Source organism: Rhamphochromis sp. 'chilingali' (genome assembly GCF_963969265.1).
Source record: "Rhamphochromis sp. 'chilingali' genome assembly, chromosome: 20".
NCBI classification, from domain to species: Eukaryota; Metazoa; Chordata; class Actinopteri; order Cichliformes; family Cichlidae; genus Rhamphochromis; species Rhamphochromis sp. 'chilingali'.
The window spans coordinates 30559821-30582883 of NC_137947.1; the positions used below are offsets into that span (position 1 = coordinate 30559821).

The 23063-nt window shown below is 43.3% G+C and overlaps 1 protein-coding gene across 1 annotated transcript in view; it reads left to right on the plus strand.

Moving 5' to 3' along the window:
• The first annotated feature begins 790 nt into the window (after positions 1 to 790).
• arfgef3 (ARFGEF family member 3) overlaps positions 791 to 23063 on the plus strand; it is a 52371-nt gene continuing 30098 nt past the window's right edge. Inside the window, exons 1-17 of the mRNA XM_080869454.1 lie at positions 791 to 1451; positions 3937 to 3988; positions 7128 to 7209; positions 7354 to 7494; positions 9796 to 9864; positions 14919 to 15035; positions 15209 to 15254; positions 16176 to 16260; positions 16665 to 16769; positions 16880 to 17004; positions 17338 to 17585; positions 17796 to 17908; positions 18133 to 18265; positions 18609 to 19201; positions 19314 to 19666; positions 22044 to 22210; positions 22553 to 22718. Of these exons, the coding sequence (XP_080725580.1) occupies positions 1367 to 1451; positions 3937 to 3988; positions 7128 to 7209; positions 7354 to 7494; positions 9796 to 9864; positions 14919 to 15035; positions 15209 to 15254; positions 16176 to 16260; positions 16665 to 16769; positions 16880 to 17004; positions 17338 to 17585; positions 17796 to 17908; positions 18133 to 18265; positions 18609 to 19201; positions 19314 to 19666; positions 22044 to 22210; positions 22553 to 22718 (2680 nt within the window). The 5' untranslated portion in view covers positions 791 to 1366. The remainder of the gene's footprint in view (positions 1452 to 3936; positions 3989 to 7127; positions 7210 to 7353; positions 7495 to 9795; positions 9865 to 14918; positions 15036 to 15208; positions 15255 to 16175; positions 16261 to 16664; positions 16770 to 16879; positions 17005 to 17337; positions 17586 to 17795; positions 17909 to 18132; positions 18266 to 18608; positions 19202 to 19313; positions 19667 to 22043; positions 22211 to 22552; positions 22719 to 23063) is intronic.

Consider the following 23063-nt stretch of genomic DNA (forward strand, 5'->3'; position numbering starts at 1 on the left):
CAGATTAACAGTATTTTGTCTCTATCTGCCATTCTGCAATTCATCTCCTGTGAACAATAACGTGGCGCACAGCGTGACGTGAAAAAAGGCACATACCTTTGACGCTGTGACGAACTCTGTATTCCTCGTCCACACGTAAACGCAAAAAAGGAGTTTTAGAAAATCTCCGTTTTCAGTGATTCGAAACGCCGTTTACGTGGACGAAACAGCTGCGTTTTCAAAAATACCCGTGTAGGTGCGGAAGCAGCGTAAAAGAGTTAGTAGTTTATTTTATCACTACCTGTAATTTATTGCAGATTACTTGTATTTGCTGAATTGTTTACTAAATGTTTGAGGTGTGAAATAAATGCAACGGAGCAAAATATAGGTGTGTGTGGCTGTGGCTGGAGGATGTGTTTGGGGGGGGGGGGGGGCATTTTTCTTTTTAAAACAAAGGGGGGACCTAGCAAAAAAGAGTTTGGGAACCACTGCTTTAAAGGACTTCCACATTGACTGACGCTCTTTTACAATCTGCCTCAAGTGGCCGTTAATGGAATTGCAGTTCTGGACGGTCTGAAACACACACTGAAGCCCACTGACTTCATATTACTTCATATCCCTGAGGTTGAGCTTTTGAGCTTTGAGCTGAGCCTTTTTGGGGCAAAAATGAAACTATGACGCACTGATATGAATTATTTTAGAATTTGTGCTTTACTCTGAAAGCAGAATCGCCTTATCAGCTGTGCCCGAGCTTCCTCCACCTGTCACCGGCTGAGACCGCAGGAAATCCCATTCCAGTGACTCCAGCGTCGCTGCCGCAGTTTCAAACGTCCCCGCGGGGAGAGCGTGTAAATACTGTGTTGCCAGGTTGGACAGGAATCCACCTTATAGCGGATGGCGCTCACCGTGCAGAGCTGTGCGCGTGCTCCTGCCATGCAGGCAGCTTGATGCGAAGATAAGAAAAACCGGATCTGGTTTCCGCGAAGAGCGCAAGTATCCGCTGGAACGGACTTTCCCAACGCGGCAGCGCGGAGGGATAAACGAGCCACGGACACGAGCGAAGCGCGTTTGTTCCCTGCGTGTGTCCGCGGCTGGACGGGCAGCAGGCTGACACGACTATTTGTCGCACGTCAGCTGATCGGCGCTGCTCTTTCTGAAGGCCGAAGCCTCGGATTTGGGAAAATACGCACACGCGCTTCCTCCTTCCACCTTCGCAGGATCGGCGGCTGGCCTGACATCATTGGCTGGCAGTTAGGAATGAATCATCGCCTTCCCCGGGGGGGTTCGGGGATGCTGTCGCTGTCATAGCACCCATAAAATCCCTCGGACACGCAGACCCACCCTCTGCGCTCTGCTGTTTTAAAGCCGTCTCGTCTTTGAAATCAGCATGGAGGAACTCTTGAGGAAGCTGCAGAAAGACGCGTCCGGCCACAAATACAAAGGCATCCGCGATGCCTGCGTCTACGCCTGCGGTGAGTGCACGGCAGCCCCTCCGGGCTCTTTGTCAACAGGAGGCGGAGGGAGAGCAGGGATGAGGGGAACCTGCGACTTCTCACCTGCTTTTAGCTTTTAGGAACCCGAGAGCAGCTCCTGCACTCAGCCCAGAGGCTGTGAAGGCTGAGCAAGAAGCCAGGAAATCTTTAGGACCATAATCTGAGCAGCCACGGTGCCATATGGCTGCCATGCCCCTGTGCTGAGCTCCGCACCTATTTTCTAATGCCAAATGTCAGCCTCTCTTAAAGAAATACGGTAAATGCTCCAGTCAGGCTTTAGACAATTAGATTGGATCGTTATAGAAAAATACACAAGGCAAATATTTGCTGATTCATTACTGCAATAACTTGGGAGTATTTGACAGAGACGAAGAAAGCATGAAGGAGCTTCTTCAGAGGTTTCCAGACTCTGAGCAGAAACTCTTTCCTGTCTCATTACTGTCTGTCTGCACAGTTCAGTACCTTTCACGAGTTCTCGCCTCAGCGCGAGACACGAGCTTCACTGTGGAGGGAAATATAGAAGTAGAGGAGTCCTCCTCTGGTTTCTTTATTAAATAAAATGTAGTTAATATGGTTTAAAATGTCTTAATAATATTTATGCACTGAAGAGTTCACACACACATCACATCAAGCAATAACAAAAACGGACACACCATGGTGTCCAAGCTCCCACACTGTTTTGGAATTATTATTATTATAGTTATTATAATAATAGTAATAATAATGAGTAGCAAAGTCTGATTGGGACTCCAGCCAACATCGCTTCATTATCCAGGTGGATGAATTATGACAGAAATTCTCAGAGTTGTTATGAAAAACCCAATTATCACATGAAGCTAAAAGAGTTTAATGCTCCAGGCTGCAAATCTGATTGTTTTTGCTGTAAAATTGGGCCTTTTAACAAGAAAGTAAATGGGGATTGAATCCTCTGCGGTGCCAGCCTCAAGTGGACGTTAGTGGAACTGCAGTTTTTAGCACTTCTGCATCACTGTGTTATCTTTCAGTTCTGCAGGATGAGTTTTTGGAATAAAGCTGATGGCGTACCGGTACGGATACGGATACGGAGGGTCATCAAGTTAGAGCTCGGTTTGAATTCTGTCAAATAATCCTCTGAGCTTTGTTACACTTAATCCAGCATGCTAGAAACTGGCAATGACCTTTTACAAACGAATCATGCGGCCGAACACAAATCATGTGACTTTCAGTGCTTTGTGACAACAATGAGAACGTGCCACAGAAGCCAGAATATATAAGCACACGGTGAAAAACGATTTCCACTGACGTCAGCGAGGAGACTGTTAGCATTAAACGGGTCAGCGTGACCTTTTAGTGGCAGGTGGAACTCATTGAGACAGCAAGGAGAGAATGAGTTCAGGTTGCGCTGAAGAAGGGGTCATTGTGTAATCGTACACACACACACACACACACACACACACACACACACACACACACACACACACACACACACACACACACACACACACACCTATTTGGGTATGTCCAAAGAAAGCTGCAGGCCCTTTCCAGGCACATGCTTGCATATACACACATGCACAAAAGGCCTGAACTGTGACTTTCCAAAAAAGATGATATCATATATCAGTTCTGTTTGCTCTTTTCTTCACAGACCGCTCGCATGAATAGAAACATGCCCACAGCATCAGTCACTGCAGGTCATGGTCGTCTCCGGATGTAAAGGATGCTGAACAGCCTGATGCAGATGCAGAGAACATATGTGAGAGAGTTTAGTGCAGGGACAAAGCTGCTGTTCACTAAGTCTTGGCAGACAAAGTATGAAAGCACGTGCAGAGATTTATGGCAGATTTTAGAGATGTCAGCAAGTCTCATATTTCACCTTATAGCTGGAAAAACGTGGTACGCAGTCAGAGTTGGTTGGAAGTCTAAAGAAGAGGTGAAAATTTCTCTCTGAGCTCACCGAGGTCACGTTAGGAGGAGGATGCAGCGTGCGCTGTGAATGTCGGCCGGCTTTGAACATAATGTGACTGTACAGATATTTTGGTGTTTGGTTTTCTTAAAGTACAAGCTCACATTTGATTTGGGGCATCCTGTTTCAGGCATTCATGCTGAATCTGTAATTTTAACAGAAATGAGTCAGCTAGCCCCGTATCTTTCAGTCAGGTGTCACGTAAATAAGATCCAATCCTGCCTTTTCTTTTTTCAGCAGTAAATCAATCTGCATTTGGTGCTGTAGTGAGTATTTGTGTCTGTGGGACTGAGTCAAAGTAAAGTGCAGTGTTTGTGTTCATGGTAATGAAAGTAGTGTCACTCAGTGGCTCGCTGGCTTCAGAGGTTGGAGGTTGTTGACATGAGAACATATTCAATGCAGAATATTTCTTCAACTGTTTCGCATGTCTGTGCTGAATTAAATGCAGCTTTTCATTCATGGATTCTCTATGAATGAAAATGTGACTTAACCACTCTGTCTGTTTCTTTGTTCCAATAGAAATGCTTCAGTCTCAGAATGGATCAGCAAAGATTTCCCCTTCACAGCTTCGGTAAGTTGAACATGACAGATTTTCTTCTCGAAAGTGTGAAATTAAAATGTGTAATTAGAACCTGCTGACAGCCTGTGGTTTGTTTTGAAGGAGGCGTCTTCGACAGTGTGAAATGTTCCTGCCTTTAGCTAACCTGATAGTGTTCATTCATTCTCTTCTGCTTATCCTTATCGGGGCTGGAGCCTGTCCCAGCTATTATGGGGCGAGAGGCCGGGTACACCCTGGACAAATTGCTAATCTGTCACCGACAACTGAATACTGAAATTTAAACTGCTAAGAACTTTGTGGCTTAAAACATCAGTTTTCTCAAAGCTGCCTGATTTGAATAGATTAAAATGACAGAGGAGTCATTTCTGAGTTGATAATGCAAATACTGAGCGCGAGCTCTGAGCTCAGCATTGCTTCAGTTTGGACGTTTGATTGTCAGAGAAGTGATCAGTTTAAACTGCAGTAGCCTGGACACACTGACAGCTAAAACTCATCTGTTCAAATCTGCATCTTCACTATGAACTCATTGTTTATTTTATCTTGTGCTCTTGTTTATGTGTTGTTCTTTATTGTCATTCTTCTATTTTGTTTTATTCTATTGTTAAGTGTCCTTGGGTATCTTGAAAGGTACTTTTAAATAAAATGTATTATTATTATTATTATTATTATTATTATTATTATTATTATTATTATTATTATGTGTATCTGAGGCTACTTTGACAAGCAGGATCCTTTTTTGGGCTGTCAGATATACACTGTGATCATAGACTATTTACAGATAGATAGATAGATGGATATATTACATTTTCTATGTAGTTTGTATTTGTATTGCTTCTTGAGTTTTTGCTTTTTATTCAATTTAGTTTAAATTGTTTGAAAATGCCTATTTTTATTTTATTAAATTTCTTTTTTGCGTGATTATTGTATAGAGATTTAGGTACATCACTACAGGTGTTAAAATAAAAACATGAATTTTTCAAAGCAGTTGACTCAGTAAACAAATCAGCTGGCCAGCAGGGGGCGACTCCTCTGGTTAAAAAGGCCGTATTTCCCATTTGACCCTTGACCCCAGTAAACACGTTCACTATTTTCAAATCTTATTTAACACAGTGTTATATTTATTTTGTGAGTTTGGTCCCCATCAGAATAAAAGCAATGATAGGTACAGCTGCAGTATTTTTCTTGTTATCGTACAGTTTAACTCAGAGTTTTCAGTATTTCTATTATTTAAATGAGTACGAGAGCACCACAAACTAAAAGAGCTGAGAGAAAAAGCAGTGTTGATAACACCTGAGCTCTCTAATGTGAGGGGAGTTTGTGCTACTGAGTCCAAGTGCTTTTGTGCTAATCACCTTTTAAATCATTCCAAAAAACCCAGTTGGACATTTTTAGAGTTCAGTGATCTCTTGGTGGAGTTTTTTAATTAGAGGGGATGCAATAATATGATCTGTCTGATTCTTGCAGTCGCTGTAGTGAGTTTGAAATCTAGTAATCTGTGACTGTTTCTGTGAGTAAAACTCAGTAAAGTGTAAAGTGGATGGAGCTGCTGCTGCTGGTGGCCAGCAGCTCGTGATGGTCCCGTAAATTCCCAACACGGCATGAATTATTCACGTGATAATCTGTGTTGTTTTATTAGAGCGTATTAGATTAAATATTGATGATAATGTCTTTGTAATATAGTGCCATGATTTCTCTACCAGTGTGTTCTTCTGGCTCTACAGATAAGACTTCATGCCTGTTATCTCTGAAGGAGAGATGCTAAAGAACAGACTTGATTGACAGACTGATGGAAGATTAATTTATAATGTATTTAATTATAAATAATCAAATTCAAAAGTGACTGAGTTTGGTGTTTAAATGACAAATTCTCAATGTTTTTCACCCAAATGTTTGCCTTTTTGTCTTTTGACTTTGTTGTCTGTGTTGTTTGTTGCTCATAAATGGTCTGGTTGTGGGTAACTGCCGTGCAAACTGTGGCTCCTCACAGCCTGCTTGAGTGGTCGAGTTGTGGCAGCTCAGAGCAGCCTGAGAGCGCAGAGATGAAGCTCAGTATCCTGTAATCAGCAGCAGAGCGCGGTGACTCAACCAACCACAAATAACAAGAGGGAGATGGAGGGCGAGCGAGTGGAAAGAGAGATGGAAGAAACGGCGGGAGAAGCAACACAGTAGCTGGTTTACATAAAGATATCTGCGTGAAGCTACCGTGAAAAGCTTATTTAGCAAAGGATGTGGTTGCTGAGATTATTTGGGTTCCCTGTGCAAAGTTTTAAGCTTAGCATTTTGCTCGTGTGACGGGCGGATCTGACTGAGAAACCAGCTGACATTGTGAGCTCATGTGGTGTGATATGATATGGGATATTAATCAGCCATGAGGTAGGCCCACCCTGACGCATACTTTGCTTTATATCCTTCTGGATGTTATTGTGGGCCACAATTTATAAAACAGACACCATGTTGCACAGAGTGACTTGAAACCAGCAGTAAACTCATCAGGAAAGAGGTTAATTGAGCATGACCTTAGCAAGAAAACAGTGTGGCACTTCTGCAAGATGCTTTGCAACCCACCTCCAGCCCAGGTTTGATGTTTATTACAAATGTTGCTTATATGCAGCTCTAAGGACACAAGAACTAGAATGTAGTTCAACTTTATGACTTACGCTCCCCTCACCCATCAGACGGGTTGGCCAATGAAGACTTTTGCCAGACAAGAGAAGCTCAAGTAAATTGCTCCTCCTGACTTGTTACTGTAACGATTGTAAACTATAATGCTTCGGTTTTGGAGGAGGGCACAGATTTATGATGGAGGTGAAAAAGGAGACGTTCTGATAATCTGCTGATCTGTTTTCTTCTCACATCTCTGAAGTACTGCACACACAGTTTCACAGCCTTTAAGAGATATTCCGCCTATGCAACATAACCATTTTCAACCACTAATCATTGATGAGAACTCATTTATTAAAGCTTAATTTATTAACTTCCACTCCAAGATTTATTCACTCCATATTTAGCATTTTTTTCTGTTCCAAAGTCTGTGTTCGCTCACTTTATTGACACCAATCCCTGACTGCCTGTGATCGTGTCAGCTAATCTTCAGAGATTGTAGAGAGCTGTGATTGCACTGCCTGCATTACTATGTTGTGTTTGCTTCCAGAGAGCGCTGTCTGCTGCCTCTACAGATGGCTCTGGAGTCAAAAAACACCAAACTGGGACAGACTGCACTTACTGGCATGCAGGTACTGGAAGACACAAATGTATAAATAAAGGTTTTATTTATTTATTTGGATTTTATTCGTCTTTATTTAAACCTTTCTGATTGAACTCTGACACCAGCTTAAAGTGGAAGGTACAAACTGAAGCTGTAGCTTTTCTCTACACAGAAACTCCTGTGTGAGGACAGGTTTGTGGGTGGAGCTAGTGTGGAGGTGGAGGCACTGGAGAAACAGCTGCTCAGCCAGATGTTGGAGGCTATCAGAGTTACCCCATCTCTCCATGAAGACTTGCAGGTGGAAGTTATGAAAGTAAGACCTGGGAATTAGGGGTGGGTTTTTATAATCGATTCATCGATTAAAATCGATTCCGGCTTGGATAACGTAAAATCGATTCATTAAAATCCTGAATCGATTTTTTTAATATAAATTTATTTTGCCCGAAATGCCAGAATCTCTGGTGACATCTCACAAAATTTCAAGAACCACCAAACAGTTAAGACAGTAAATGAGAGCAGGAACACGGATTCTGCACATAGACTTAAACACACAGCGCGACCCGCGGATCAGAATCAGTGAGATGTCGCCTTTCTCACCCGACGGCAAGGACACGGTCGGGGCTGAAAGCCGACAGCTCGCTGATTCTGATGTGTCGGCGGGTCCAAGCTTTGTGTTCACGCCCTTTATGCGCCGATTCTAAAGCTGTTAGTTTGATCTCTCTCCAAACAATATTGACCGAACCAGCAGCAAAAGAAGATTCACATAAACATCGTCATGTATTCACTCTGACTTTTACTGTTTTGCTTCCACCGCAATGCACAGCTCTCTCTCTCTCTCTCCCTCCCTCTCTCTCCCTCTCTCTCTCTATCTCTGTACTTCAAGAACAGTTTCCCTTTCTTCATTATTCGCTTGCTTGTTACACAAGTCTACTGTTGTTTACAGCGCTGTCAGCCGCTGTTTTTTTCCCTTTTACATTCTTCCGAAAAGAAAACCTCATTTCTGCTGTTCAATACTGAACAAATTTAAAATTTTAAAAATTATTCAAAATGCAAAACGCTTAACCATGTCTCTAATAAAACCGCTGTAACTTCAGAGGTAATGTTCATATGTTGATTAATGGTTTTCTTTCGTTTTTGATGTACTGCAGAATATTTTTATAAAATCCCAGGCCAGGAAAATCACCTTCATGTTTTTCTGTGTTTTATCTTCAGCTACTTTGACACAAAGGTATCTGCTGTGACGCTTACACCTGTGATAAAGTCTTGCGTGTGTCAGCTTCCTTTTTATTGATACAAAAATATGTAAATGTACTGATCTGAATTATAATATTTCTGACTGTCAAAATATCCCAGATTTAAATCGAATCGAATCGAATTAAATCGAATTAAATCGAATCGTGGATCGAATCGATTCGGGACCTTGTGAATCGGAATTGAATCGATTCTAGAAATCAGTGACGATACCCAGCCCTACTGGGAATGTGTTTTTGGGGCTGAAATGATGACAGATGGTTGTACTTGTGTCATGCATGAAACTTCCAGGCTTGCGTGGTGGTGCAGCCGGTGCTGTCCTTGGTGCTGAAAATTGTTCTGTGAAACTGGACTGAAAGAAGTCTACAGTTCTGAGTGCCCACACTGCTCATCATGTAGCTACACTTAATGTGAACACACTTAAAATAGTGTCAATTTCTAATCATTTAGACCCCAAAACTGATGTTATTTTCTAACATTGACTGTATTTTCCTGGAGCACGCTCCTTAGTGCACTTAGCCTATGTAAAGTGAACCTGCTATGGTAGCGATTTCCACCTCCATATTTTATTCTTGGACTCTACTGGAGTAGGTTTGCATGATTGCATGATTACTTATTGCATTATTATTGTATTATTTAATGCATGATTACTTATTATAAATAAGTATCTTATTTGGTCTTTGTACAGCTCCCATGTCATCCTTTGCCTGAAATAAGCTGGTTTAGCTCCTCCCCCTTTTGCTGTTACTGACCAGCTTTCTTCTGATTGGCCCTTGTAAATAGAATCATCGAGCCAAGAGTTGAACAAACAGCATGAAGCACAGTTTTTAGAGCAGTGTGCAACCTGAGCTTTTGGCTCACAGCTATTAATTATATATACATTAACTTTGTTTGCAGCTTTGGGCATAGTTAATATGAAAATAAAGCAGTTTAGTATGCCGTTATTTTTGTGCCACTATTCTGAGCGCACGTAAAAAAATTTGCAGGTGCAAGTGTTGTATTTTGAGGAGAAATTTTTCTTTGAGCGAAGAAAAGCTGAATTTGAGTGAACAAAATTCATTGCTGCGTGCAAAAAATGTATTTCAGTGTTTGCTGTTATCCACACACACACACACACACAATAGCAGCCCCTCTCGCTCAGTCTTTGCATTTGCGCTCGCTCGCAATGTGTTGCTCGCACTCTCAACATTTCTGCCCGTGCGCGCTCAACTCTTTCTCTACACCGTTATATTTGTGCCAGACAACCAGCCAATCACAGAATTGGATGCAAAAAAATCGGATTGGCTGTTCTGGTCTCCAGTCAGCTCGAAATGATGAAATGCAATATCCCTGCTTATTAAGAGTGTGTTTCTCCTGTGTGCAGGTCCTGCTCTGTATCACCTACTCACCAAACTTTGACATTAATGGAGACTCCATCCTCCGGATTGCTGAGGTAGGGCAGCCTGAGACTGATGCGACTCATCTTCATAATCAGATACATGAGCTTTTACTTGGCAATAAATAAATGCATAAACAAATACATTCACAGACTTCATCACTGTGCAGAAATTTCTTTCCTGGATTCTTTTTCCAGCTCTTACATTAAGTTTTAGACTTTTTCTGTATTGCTGTCGCCTGGAATTATTCTGAAATGATTAGACAGACTTTTATGGGCCGGACTAAACTTGGACTGGACGGCCAAACGAGCTTTACAAAGGAAAATTCAAACATGTTAAAAAGAATTTGCATCATTTTCTGTTTAGCTTGTTCCTGCTTGTTGCCTCATGACGCAGACTTTTTTTCATAGTACCAGCTTTGAATAGGCTGTCTCAGACTGAACCGATGATAGAGGGCGTTGCATTTTTTTTTTAAGGAAAGTGAACTGTTAGCACAGCGAGCTGAACATGGATCTTTTTTTTAAAAGGTGAAGCGTTTCTCTGTCCTCACTTGCCCTCAAGCCTCATCTCATACTGTAATCTCATCAATTATTCAGAAAAGTGAGATGAGTTTTCCTACAGACACACAAACAAAGAGACAGGGCTGTGCAGATGAAAATATTTGCCAATAAAACCAATAAAACCGTGACGTGCTGGAAGTACCAAGGTCTGCACCAGGTTCACTGGCTTAGCAATCTGTACAAAGCTTCTTACTCATGGTTTTTAAGGCTGTATTATCATCATATTACTGGAACACGTCTGTGTAATCATCATCAGTTTTGCTGTAATCAAGAACATCTGTTCCCAGTTCAAGCCTCAGCTTGCTTTGATTTCTGCTGAACAGTGTACTTATAATGAGCATGAGAACGTATAGCTGAAGAGACTGGATAAATGTCCAGCACTGCCTGCCTGATGACATACTGCACACGTCAGGCGGTGCCCCGACCTTGAAGGTCAGCAGGTTCAGTTCTGTATTAAACTATAGATTAAGATAGATTATAGATTAAGCTCTTCTGTTTTGCTGGGTTCACAGTGAATGGGGTTCAAGAGAACAGATAGCATCTTGTTTTTATTAGGAGGTGTGATCACAACTGGCTTAAAATCACAAATTCAAATATGACACATCAACCCCTTCAAGGTCGTCTCCTTGGGTGGCACTGCACCAGATGATAATGATAATAATGATATTAATAGTAATGATAGTTAAAGTAACCGTAGTAAAAGTAGTGCTCAATGTTCTCAATGTAAGGAGAAAAAACAGGGATGTGCTGCAGACCTGCAGCCTGGTCTTTGAGATGTAGCTGGAGTCTCAGCTCCCGTGGGTAGTGATGATCCCTGAAATTAAACTTGGGTCAAGCTGACACTGAAGTTAATGTTTGCTCTGTGTGGAACTGGTGCAGTCTGCAAGGTTTGGGACTCCCAGGAAATGCTTTTAAAATAGCAGCTGTGCTGGAAGCAGTCCAGAAGTGCTCAAGGAGACAGTTTCATTCACAAACGTTTAAACTGGGTTGTCCGCGTTGTACAGCCACCAGCAGTAAAAACACTGATGAATAAAATTCAGAAACTTTAGTTTTTTTGCCCTGAGTCATTCTTAGACTCAGCCTCCCTTTTGGTCTTTATAGAACATAAAAAAGTAATCCCCCGTTTCTCGATAGCTCAGGTTCGTAACTTGCTCCTTGGGCTGTTTCATAATGGATGCCTCATTCAGTTTGGTTTATATTAGGTAAAACTGATTTGGAGTCATGAATAAAAGAACGGTGTCAAATCATCTCAAGACACTAATCAGTTCAATGCAAAGATTAGACTTTACGCTGACAGCTTACTGTACAATGGGACGTTTGGTTCTAAGAAAGACGTTTCAGAAAGCACAGTGTTTTACAGTTCTACTGTTTATACTGAGCAGAAACGTCATGCTAGTCATTAATGTTCAGACCACCTGATCGTAGCGTGGTCGAGTGTTTTATGTCAAATGTTTTCTGTCACGTCACTTCCCCCAGCAGCAGAAGCAACATCTCCTGCAGCTAAGTGATGTTTGACGCCCATTAACAGCTCGTAAAAACCCAGTCACCATGGCGTGTTAATGGGCTCTGTGCTGTCAGGGCTGGCCATCTGGTGTGTGAGTGTATTGTATTTGCATTGGGGCATAACTCAGGGTGGCTGGAAAGGCTGTCAGCAACACTCCATTATCAAAACATCTAGGCAAATAGGGCCAGGACAGTTTTTTTCTAATGTATTTATTTATTTTAATGGAGGGATTGGCAGCGCTGAGAGATTCATGCATTGTCAAACACGGAGAGCTCAAGGCTTACGCTCCATCTCTCTAATGTGGTCATCAGTTACATGAAATGTAACCTGCCATACAACTATAGACACTTCAGATGTATTAGTGTGTTAACCCTCCGATAGACTGGTGTACCCAACTTCATGCCCTATGAATCCAACCCAGCTGTGGCCCTGAAGGGGATGGATGGATGGATGGATGGATGGATATCCTTATTTTAACTGTAAATAATTTTCTTGTTCCCAAACATTTGACTCTTACATCAAACAGACTAACTCATTAATGTTCAGTAGACCACAGGTTGTGTGTTTTTTGTCCTGTCTCCCTTCCCCAGCTCTTCCCCACTGGTACCAAGCGCTTGCTCATTGGGGGTCATCTGATTGTTAGGGTTGTGTTATTGTAGGGTCTTTACATTACAATATAAAATGCCTTGAGGTGACTGTTGGGGGGATTTGCCACAAATAAAGCTGAAAATTGAAACCTGACTACAGGTTGAACAGGTGGCAACAGTTTAGTCATTCTCAGACTCAGAGACTGTAAATAAAAAATGGATGTAGCCACCATACTGTTACTTGTTAGTTCGTGCAGCCTCTGTCGCTGTCGCACCTGTATAATTTATAGGTGCCGCTTACTTGTGTTAGCCTGTAGCATAGCACTTTATCCCCTCGTCAAAAATATGGTCACTTTAGTTTCAAAGTGCTAATACTAATACATCGCGGTGTTTCCCCCCATCTTTTATATTCAGTAGGTTGTTTTGTAGCAACTGACCAGTGCTACCTAGAGGCAAAATAGGAATATGAGTATTTTGTTACCGAGGAGCTTTATTGATCTGTTGTTTTCTTCTTGTTTGTGGCTGTACAACACAAGCTTTTAGCTTTTAAACGTTGTATAAATAAATGTACCCTGTGCATGTACTATATGAACCCCACATTATGTAGGTTCTAATATAACCCTCAGACATGTTTGTACTTACACTAACTGGCAGTGCTTTAAAAAACAAGGTGGAGTATCGATTGCTTGCAGGAAGTGTGAGCATTAAAATTGAAGGAGCCGGAGCAACTCTTAATTCAAGAGGTACCTTGAGGTTGTTCCTTGCTCTCTTGTCCCTCTCACATGCATATTCATCCCATCTGTGAGTGCCTTATGGTGCAGGATGTATTGGGTTTTTTATTGATTGGGAGCAGGTGGTATAAAACATCCCTGAAGCTGCCAAGATTTCAAATGTAATTAGCAAATGTGGTCTTTGTTTAGGCTCTACGTGAGGTTGGCCCTGGTAGTTCTCAGCCCCTCTGAGCTCACAGGATGGAACAGAAATTTGATAATTGGTCAAATAAATCTTGGCTTACACATTTTGTTATCAACAAGCTCTGTAGCTCTTCCATTAAACCCCACTCTTGGATTAAGAATTGTTATGTGATTTGGATTTCTGTACTGTGTATTTGGGCGATATCCCATCAGCAGCCTCCTTAAGGGACAAATATTTGATAAACATTCTGTTGGGAGCGGGCAAAAAAGCACTTACCAGGAGGTGGCTGGAGAAAGAGCCCCCAACAAAGAAAGATAGGATAGGAATAATGGAGGAAATACATAGAATGGAAAAACTTACATTTTCTTTGAACCACAAAATGGACCAATTTCTTAAAATCTGGAGGAAGTGGGAGAGATTTGTTGTAGGTGGTAATGTGGGATGATGGGTGGTGGGTTATATAACCAGAGCTTAACTAAGTATTTTCACACAACTACTGGAAGAAGGAAGGCCTGCTAAGGACGTGGTCACTGTTTTTTAGAAGGCAGGTCATAAAAGAGACTGGAAATAGCCTTCCGAATATCATCAGGGATGGACTGTAAAGTGCTGCGTGGACAGTAGCAAAAACCTGACGACATGGGACCTGTAAAGAGGTGGAGGGGAGCTCCCCCAGACCGGGCTGGTCTGACGGTTTCACTGTGCCATTATGTTATTGTCAGTGCGTATTATGTTTGTTTTTTTGCTGTTTTTGTTTTTTTCATGTGAAAAAAAAGAAAAAAAAAAGAATTGTTATGTGAATTAAGATCTCCATTGTTTCTAAGGTGCCCAGATGTGACAGACAATATTTAGCAAAAATGCTACAGAAAACAAAATACTTGAAATTCCCTCCTTAATTCTATATGAAATAATTGTATTCATAATGTCTGTTTTTAATTTCATGTAGAATAAGCGCGAGAATACGGTATAGTTGATTTTAAATGCAAAAAGCAAAGCGGGAAAGCATGTGTTATAAATGGCTGTGTGTTTGTGTGTGTGAGCATGTATTCATATCTTTGTGGGGACCAAAGATTGTACGTTTACTATACTTGTGGGGACCAATATCCCAGTTCCCACAAGTGAAAATGTCAAAATGTGGTTTTAGTGTCAGGGTTACAATTGAGTTAGGGTTAGGCATTCATTTTTCATGGTTAGGGTGGGTGGCTAGGGAAAGCGTTATGTCAATTAGATGAATACCCGATGTGTGTGTGTGCTCAGCTACTAGCTAACGTCTGTCTTACCTTCCACAGATGCACAGTGTTTACTCTGTAACCTTCTAATCTGCCTGAAAGATGTCTGACACTGACAATACATCCCCTTGCCCCTGCTGCTCTCTTGTCTGGTTACCATAGTAACCAGTGACGCCATGGAAAGCTCCTATGAATCTGTCCAACAGTTCGGTGTCTGTCTGTGATGGTTTCTTGGCACAGTGCGTCATGGTTTTTCTGGTTTAGTGACATAAGAAAGACCACACACTGACAGATGTTCGTGTGTGTGTGTGTGTGTAGGTGTGCATCGAGACCTACATGTCCAGCTGTCACCAGCGCAGCATCAACACGGCGGTGAGAGCCACGCTGAGCCAGATATTGGGAGACCTGACGCTACAGCTCCGCCACAGACAGGAGGTCACACAATACTTTAATTATATACACACAGATATATTATACAGATGTATACAGTATGTGCACACATTAACTAGTAGAAAATTACAGGTAGATAAAAGCATAACGTACAGTACCGCATTTGTTTTGACACTGAAGTGACAGTAAGCATGCCTCCTGTGTGTGTTCCTCTCCAGGGTGCAGATGGAGACGAGGTGACTGCACCGCCGCTGCAGAGACGAGGTACATCACTGCCAGGGGTTTCTCTCACCTCTGCAGCTTCCTTTGTCAGCTGTAGGGATTTACTTCTCACCTCCTAATATGTAATATTGCATATGAGCACAGCATTTCACTGCCTAATATCTTACTATGAATGCTGCAGACAGGACCATTGTAGGGTATGAGTGTCCAGCAGAGACTAAATAAAAGCCTTAAGATCACTCTGACCTAACAGGAAGCTCCCTGATTGCCAGTCCCGCTCATGTTCACGCTGAATTGGCCCCTGCAGTACACACAATAAAACGTTTTTGTTCTGGTCAAAGCAGATGGCTGCTCCTCCCTGAGCCTGGTTTTCTTGAAGGTCTCTTCATGTTAAAAGGGAGTTCTTCTTCCCCACTATCACCAAGTGCTTTCTGAATGCTGGACTGGGGACATTATTGCCCATTTTATGAGTGGCATGTGAAAGTTAAAGCATCACTGGTTGGTGGAGGCATAGAGACACTAGTTTGGCCCAGCAATGGTGAAAATGTCCAAGTTTAGTTTCTTGTGTGAGTTCAGCATTAAAGCTTGCGAGCCACTGGTGGCTGTGGGCTCTTTGTCATGTTTAGTGTGCAGCTCCAACTGTTTTGTAGCTGTTATAAAGCCACTGTAATCACCAATCTGCTGGTAGTAAGAAGCAACTTCGGAGAGAGACTGGCAGGGCTGCTTTTATGATACCATAAACAGTCAAATGCACTGTTTCGATAGATGCCTCTGCAGGCAGAGAGCCAAACAGGTTCCAGTGAGGGAACTGATTTATTCTGCTTCTTAGAGGGGAAACTGAGAGAGAGGAAATTGGGAAAGCAATGATTTTTTATCACTTCATGTACATAGTGGCGAATGATAAAGCAGGAACCACAAATTAACCTTTTTATGGTGCGTGTGGGGGGGGGTGGCTTTTTGCAGATATTTCTCCCACCAGCCAAGCTCTGTGTGAAGATGTGGTCACGGTTCTGACCGTTTTCTGTGAAAAGCTGGAGTCAGTGGACAGGTAACGCTGCAGATTCTCATTGACTCACTAATATTCTGTTATATTTCTCTTGTCTCGATATGGAGGTGATAATTCAGTCAGACTGATCCAAACACAGAAACAAAAACACAGATATATGATTTTGGAGCAAAGGATGGGCCGACGTCACTGATAATCACTCTGCTTTCATTAGTGTTTCATCTCCTTTCAGTGTAAGTAATGAGAACAAACATGAAGGCGCCCAGGAAAAGGTTGAAAAACTGCACATAGTTTAGCTGCTGTTTAGCTCATTCGTGTGGTTTCGTTTTAAATGTCAGCTTTACCACATTAAACAGTGTTTGCATGTTTCCTCTGCACTTCCATGGTTTCTTCCTGGAAGCTTCCTAGTTTAATACAGTAACCATTTCTTTATTTTAATCTCCCAGTGATAACCAGCTCCTGCAGCTACTCTACCTGGAGTGCATCCTTTCTATGCTCAGCAGCTGCCCTCCCACAATGCACCTCTTCAGAGGTTTCACAGACCTCGTGTGGTAAGACTCACTGAGTAAAATTTCATCAACTGATCCCTCACTGTTGTCCTAATTGGAGTTGATCGTAGTCCGATGTAATCAATAAAAATCGCTAATGTTCCTCTTCCCAGGAAGCAGCTGTGCCCATCCCTGGTGGCAATCATGGGCAATCCCGTCAATGACAAAACTATTGCTTCCCACCACGGCTACTCAGCGGCATCAGACCGAGACCGCCTCTCAGAGAGACTCAGTTTAGGTAACTGAATTTACTAAAGAATCCGCTGTAGGAGGCGGTCAGTTTGTCTGTTTTTTTGCAACAATTTGAAAGCGAATATCAGTGGAAATTAATCTCTATCAGGAATTCAAGCGCCAAGAAAGGGGGGAAAATCAATACCTAATTACTGATCGCTCATAAACGGAGCCTGATGCAGCTATGAAGATCACGACTGAAGCTAACAGTGTGAAAAGTGTTGGTTTCCACTCACTGCTGCAGGAGTTTAAGGAGACATGAGTTCTTATAGGAGGAAGCTTTCTATCAGCATGATTTCATGGGTTCAGCTTCATGCCCCTCTTTGTTTTGTTCTCCCAGGAATGGGCCAGGAGGTGGACTCCTCCTGCGGAGGACTGTCCGATCAGGGCAGAGGTTCTGGCTGCTCCTCTAGCGCCCCTGCCAGGATTGCACCGGTAGTGCGCACAGTTTGCTACATTGCAGCAGAGCTGGTGCGTCTGGTGAGCTGCGTCGAGTCAATGAAACCGGTGCTCCAGTCGCTCTACCACAGGATCCTCCTCTACCCTCCTCCTCAGCACCGCACCGAGGCCATCCGCATCATGAAGGAGGTGGGACAAAGACATTTCTCTACGTTTATAATATCATTTTTCACTGACAGGCAGCCTTTTGCTAATCTTTATTCAGCAAAGTTTTCACAAGTACCGCCGAGGATCATGCACTCGAAGGGGTCCAGTAACAGTTTGACATTTGGGATAACCTGCCTGCATATGTTTTTAGAACCATGTCAGCAAAAGCTTTAATGCTTTCGTCTGTGGCAGATTCTGGGCAGCCCCCAGCGGCTGTATGACCTCGCCGGTCCCTGCATGGCTGAGCCTGAGACCAGGAAGCGATCATTCTCAAAGAGGAAGTCCCACCTGGACCTGCTCAGACTGTTAGTAACTCTTAACTTTGTTCACTTGGTGTTTGCTCTGTTTCTGAAATTTAACAACCTGAAATCTGTCACCCAGGGATGTTTGTCCGTACTCTTTGTTTTGCTGCACATTGTTTCAATCGTCACTCGGTCCAAATTAAAGTAGAAATCAAAGTAATGTGTTCGCTCACGTCATTTGGCGATCAATCCTATACTGAGCTGTTTGTTTCTGCTTCCCGTGGCAGAGTGATGGATGGGATGACAGAGGCTTGTATGAAAGGAGGCATCGAGGCGTGTTACTCCTCCGTGTCTTGTGCCTGTGCCCTTCTCAGCGCACTGGATGAGCTGTCACAGGGCCGTGGCATCCAGCCTGAGCAGGTATGCAGACAACACACGGAACCACAGCATTAAAGGGCCATTCTGGGGTTTAACGTATTACTTATTTAAGTAGCACTTTTGTGCATGCAAAGGGTTTGGATTTAGTGTTCAGGCCAAAAGAAGGTCTCTATGTCACTGTGTAACCCAGTGATACTTAATGCATTCCTAGCAGTTAGTTTGACAGCCCTCAACCAATGAATGAGCAGCTCTCTCGGTGGCCGTCCATCATTAAAATGTTTGTGGGATTTTGTTAACAAGTGACAGCTCTTGGGTCTCTGAATCAGCATAATATGGGCTCTGGTGTTGATTACGTATAAAACGGTAACATAGCTGCGCTCTCCAGGCTCGGCTTCTCCTCAGACGACTGGACGATCTGAAAGATGGAACCGAGTCGACACGTGAGTCCATGGAGATCAACGAGGCTGACTTCAGGTGGCAGAGACACATCCTGTCCTCAGAGCAGCCTCCGTGGGACCCCAGCTCTTCTTCCTCCAATGTGGCCACCACCGGCACCACTGAGCGTAGCCCTGACATCAGCATCAGGATCACCACGGAAACGGGCCAAACCACCCTGGATTTAGAGGTGGGAGAGCTCGGCCTCGCTGTGGGCCACACCAGTCCGGAGGAGTGTGGAGAGGACGCTCGTCTCCCTTCGCCTTCTTTCTGTGGCGATCAGGAGGAAACCAAACACGAGCCGATCCCCGTGCCCAACCAGGGAGGCCAGAAGGAGGAAGGAGGGGTGCCCACAGGGGAGGTGGAGGGAAGAGGAGAGAAAGAAAGAGGTGGAGGCGGAGAGAGAGGAGGTGCAGTTCCTCCAGATGTGGTGCAAAGGAGTCACGCCCTCGTCTACCCCGACATCACGAACTTCCTGTCTGTGGAATCCAGGTCTCGGTCGCACCACGGAGGAGGGTCACGATACAGCGAGAGCAACTTCAGGTACTGCTGTTTCTCTAGTTGCTGAATTGAAATTATGATAAATAGTAATTAAGTAAAGAAAGAATATATAAATAATAAAAACAATCTCATGCTTCTTCCTGCTGCCCACCAGCATGGAGGAGCAGGACCTGTCACGGACAGAGTTTGACTCGTGCGATCAGTACTCCATGGCTGCCGAGAAAGACTCGGGGCGCTCTGACGTCTCCGACATCGGGTCCGACAACATGTCGCTGGCTGACGAGGACCAGCAGTTGTCCCGCGACTTCCCAGGTCACCGCTCCCTGCGCACTGCCGCCCTGTCCCTCAAACTGCTCCGCAACCAAGAGGCTGACCAGCAAAGCGCCAGACTGTTCGTGCAGTCTCTGGCTGGACAGTTGCCCCGCCTGCTGGGGATGTCCACTGCCACGGAGGTGGACATGTCGCTGCAGAACTTCTCTTCCACCTTCTGCTCTGGACTGCAGGCTGGTGAGTGAGGGGAGAAGGGAGGGAGGTTAGATTTACTGCAGTGGAGTGATTCCTGTACTGCGATCTGCATGAGTTTGCTACTCAAACACACACATATTTGCTCAGGGAGGAGATGGTTCTCCCTGTTTAAGTAAATATATTACACTGCAGGCATGCGCTGGGAATATCAGAGTGCAAAGACAAGACAAATCTCTACTACTGCAAGAACTCAATGACAAGGAGACACGCTAAAAATCAGTTTAAAGAATAACATTTATTGTTTCTTTTTTTCTACAGTAGATGATCTAAATGCTGAGGTTCTCAACATTTTTGTGGTCATGGTTAAATTACATTTTCCAAAGGCCCCTTCCCAGTCCTAACACACCTTTAGTTGGTCTGATTAATAAGATTTCCTCACGCTCACGAACAGCTGCTGTGATTTCACAGCAGTCGTAATGCAGAACATGTCTGCACAGCTGACGGAGGGTGGGTGCTTTGGGGATAAAAACTCTTCAGAAGAAAAATTACGTGGAAATGCCACACTGCCTCGCACACTCCTGGAACATTTATGATATCATGTTTCAGTCTGTCAACCCATCAATCAGGCAAATGAGCCCCATCTCCTTATCCCATCGTCCAATCAGAAGACTGCTGAGATTAGTCTGACTAATGAACACCTTGGCTGCACATTCATTCAACCAATTAGCAGAGTTAGTGACGTCACAATGCACAGGTTCTCATGCTAATGCAGTTTTTTCTGCTCTGTGAGTGGCTCTGTTACTGCATTTTATATTTATTTACATTTCTTTTCATTTTATTTGACCTCAAAGGTGATTATTTTTTGTAACTGAGCGAGGTAATAAAAATCTTGCTTTGTTGGACGCTATTGAGAAGTTCATTCTTTGCTGAATCACTGTTAGTGCAAACAGTCATTTTCTAGCCGTTTGCATAAACAGCTAGCTTTTCCAGCTTTTTAGCTAACACTACTTAGCTTTTAGCTAATGCTAGCTCCTCTATAAGCCTGTTTCCTGTGTCTTGACTGACAGGTCTGTAGCTTCTCACTGTTGAAGGTTCTCCTGAGCTCCTCCATAAATACATGAGATTGAGAAAAGAGTCTTAAAGAGTTTTTTGGACACAAATGCTTTTTTAAATTAATGTACAATATATATGCATTTTCTAAATCACTCTAAATTTGATGATTTAGAAATCAAGACCATTACCTGTGGGGTCGGGGAACTGCCAGAGAACTTCCAGCCTGCCTTGTCTTATTTTTTTCTAATTTCTTTCAAGCCCATCTGTGTTTTTACCTCCTTATAATTAAAACAATAAAAGTTAAAGAAGATGTTTCTGTTCTTCACACCTTCAGAAGTTAACTCTGGTTGTTCCTTCTAATAGATAATAGTGACAGTCGGGGTACCTGAATGGATGCAACGCTCTTTTCTTTGAAGTTTCAGTAAAAATCAGCTGTAGCAGAAAATATTGCATCTCAAATAAACAGCATAACTGTGTAGTGGAAGAAAACATCAAGCTTCAGATGCGGTTTTCTGTATGTGTGCGCTGCTTTGAGGAAACCTGGTAAAATATTCAGGAGCTTAAATGAGTTCACTTTCGGTTTCTGGTGCAGATTGGGCTTCCTCTCTGTGGCGGTGTCCTGTGTGGGTCGTGGGTGTTGTTGTTCTTTCATAAACTCTCTGGTCTTGTTCCATGCTTGTTTTTAAAACCTCTAAATGGCTCGAATATGTGATTAAAATCCCCGTAACATTGTTGTGTAATGTTTCTTTTGCAACAGATTTGGCAGGCGGTACTTCAGATTAGTTTTTTGTACTTTTTTATAAGAGCATCAGTTTATTATCAGTACAAATTTCTGTTCTGACTGCGGTGCGGTAACAAAGACCCTCTTGTATGCACAGGTCGCTGACGTCAGGGTTTTGCTGGCATGGATTTTGCTTTTTCCTGTTATTTGTCATCGGTGTGTAGTTTAAATGCAGTACGTTTATTTTCTTACAGTTATTAAAGAAAACTTTTTGCCTTACAGTCATGACATCCATCGCTAAGAGCAGCAAGCCTGCTGGGAGTTTTTACATCAGCAGAGCAAAATTATGACTTAAATGAAATGTTACGCTCAGCTGACTTAATGAAATAGTTTGGACTTTAAATCCCCAGAGCAGGTGTTTGATTAAAACACTTCAGTCGCCTTCAGCCAACAGATTGTATCTCGCTGCCTGCTCTCACCTGCACACTCCCTTTCATTGGCTCTCTCACTGTCTCAGTTTTCTTTCTTTTTCACTTGTGCTGTAGGTGTTATTAATTCATATATAATCCGTCACATTTGACCTCTGAGAACACCGACACGTCCTCTACAGATGTAACTTGTAATCCTAAATCTGTGTCCCTGCAGGCGGCATTCACTCCCCAGGTTTCGAGACAGGCGACACTCTGAGCTGCCAGTCTCTGATGAACGCAGACGGCCTTTACCTGGTGTCTTACTACGCTCTGCTGCTCAATCTCAAACTCTGCTGCTGCGGCTACTACAAGCGGCGAACGCTCACGCCCGTCCTCAGCCTGGTGAGAGCGAGATTCGTTTCCTCTGATCAGTTTTCTCCGGTGTTTAAAGACAAAGATTCAAAGATAAGAAGTAAAACCAAACCAATGCAACTACATCCTGTAGTTTCAAAGAATCCTCTTTGTGCAGCATTGCTTATTTAAAGGTATAGATGTATCTTTGTGTTCCTCTAGCCACACAACCACCCAACTAAATACTGAATCAGCTCTACTTAGACATTTAAGCTACTTCAACTTTATCATCAAAAGTACAAGAAAATAAAAAAAAACTTCCCGCCCTGAATATAACAGCACTGAATTGGATGCAGTCACACTGAATGGGTGGACGTTTGTTCTGTTGTGCAGAAGGAGTTTGTGCGTCTGATCCAGAGCAGCGGCGTCCTCGTGGTTCTGTCTCAGGCCTGGATCGAGGAGCTTTACCACCAGGTGCTGGAGCGCAACCTGCTGGCTGAGTCTGGGTTCTCGGGTTCTTCAGAGGACCACACACTGCCGCTTATCACCATGCTGACAGGTACACACACACACCTGTACAGTTTCTACGTGCTCAGCTAGTCTCCACACACTGGCTCAAAAGGCCTCTCCATAACAAGGGAAAAATATTGATTAAGAGATAAATGAAGCAACAGTATTTATTATGAAAGGTGCAAAAGAGTGTGTGTGTGTCTTAGCCACTGAGAGAGCCCCTTATGCTACACTACACTGTCCAGGTGGCTTCAGATGACTGACAGAGAGCTCCCCCTACAGGCCTCACCAGCTGAGCGCACCGCCCTGCCCTCCTCTGTCCCCAACACTACGCAGCTCCCTCCAAACTACCTCCAGCTCATCCTCAGTCGTACTTGGTGCCCATCATCCAGAT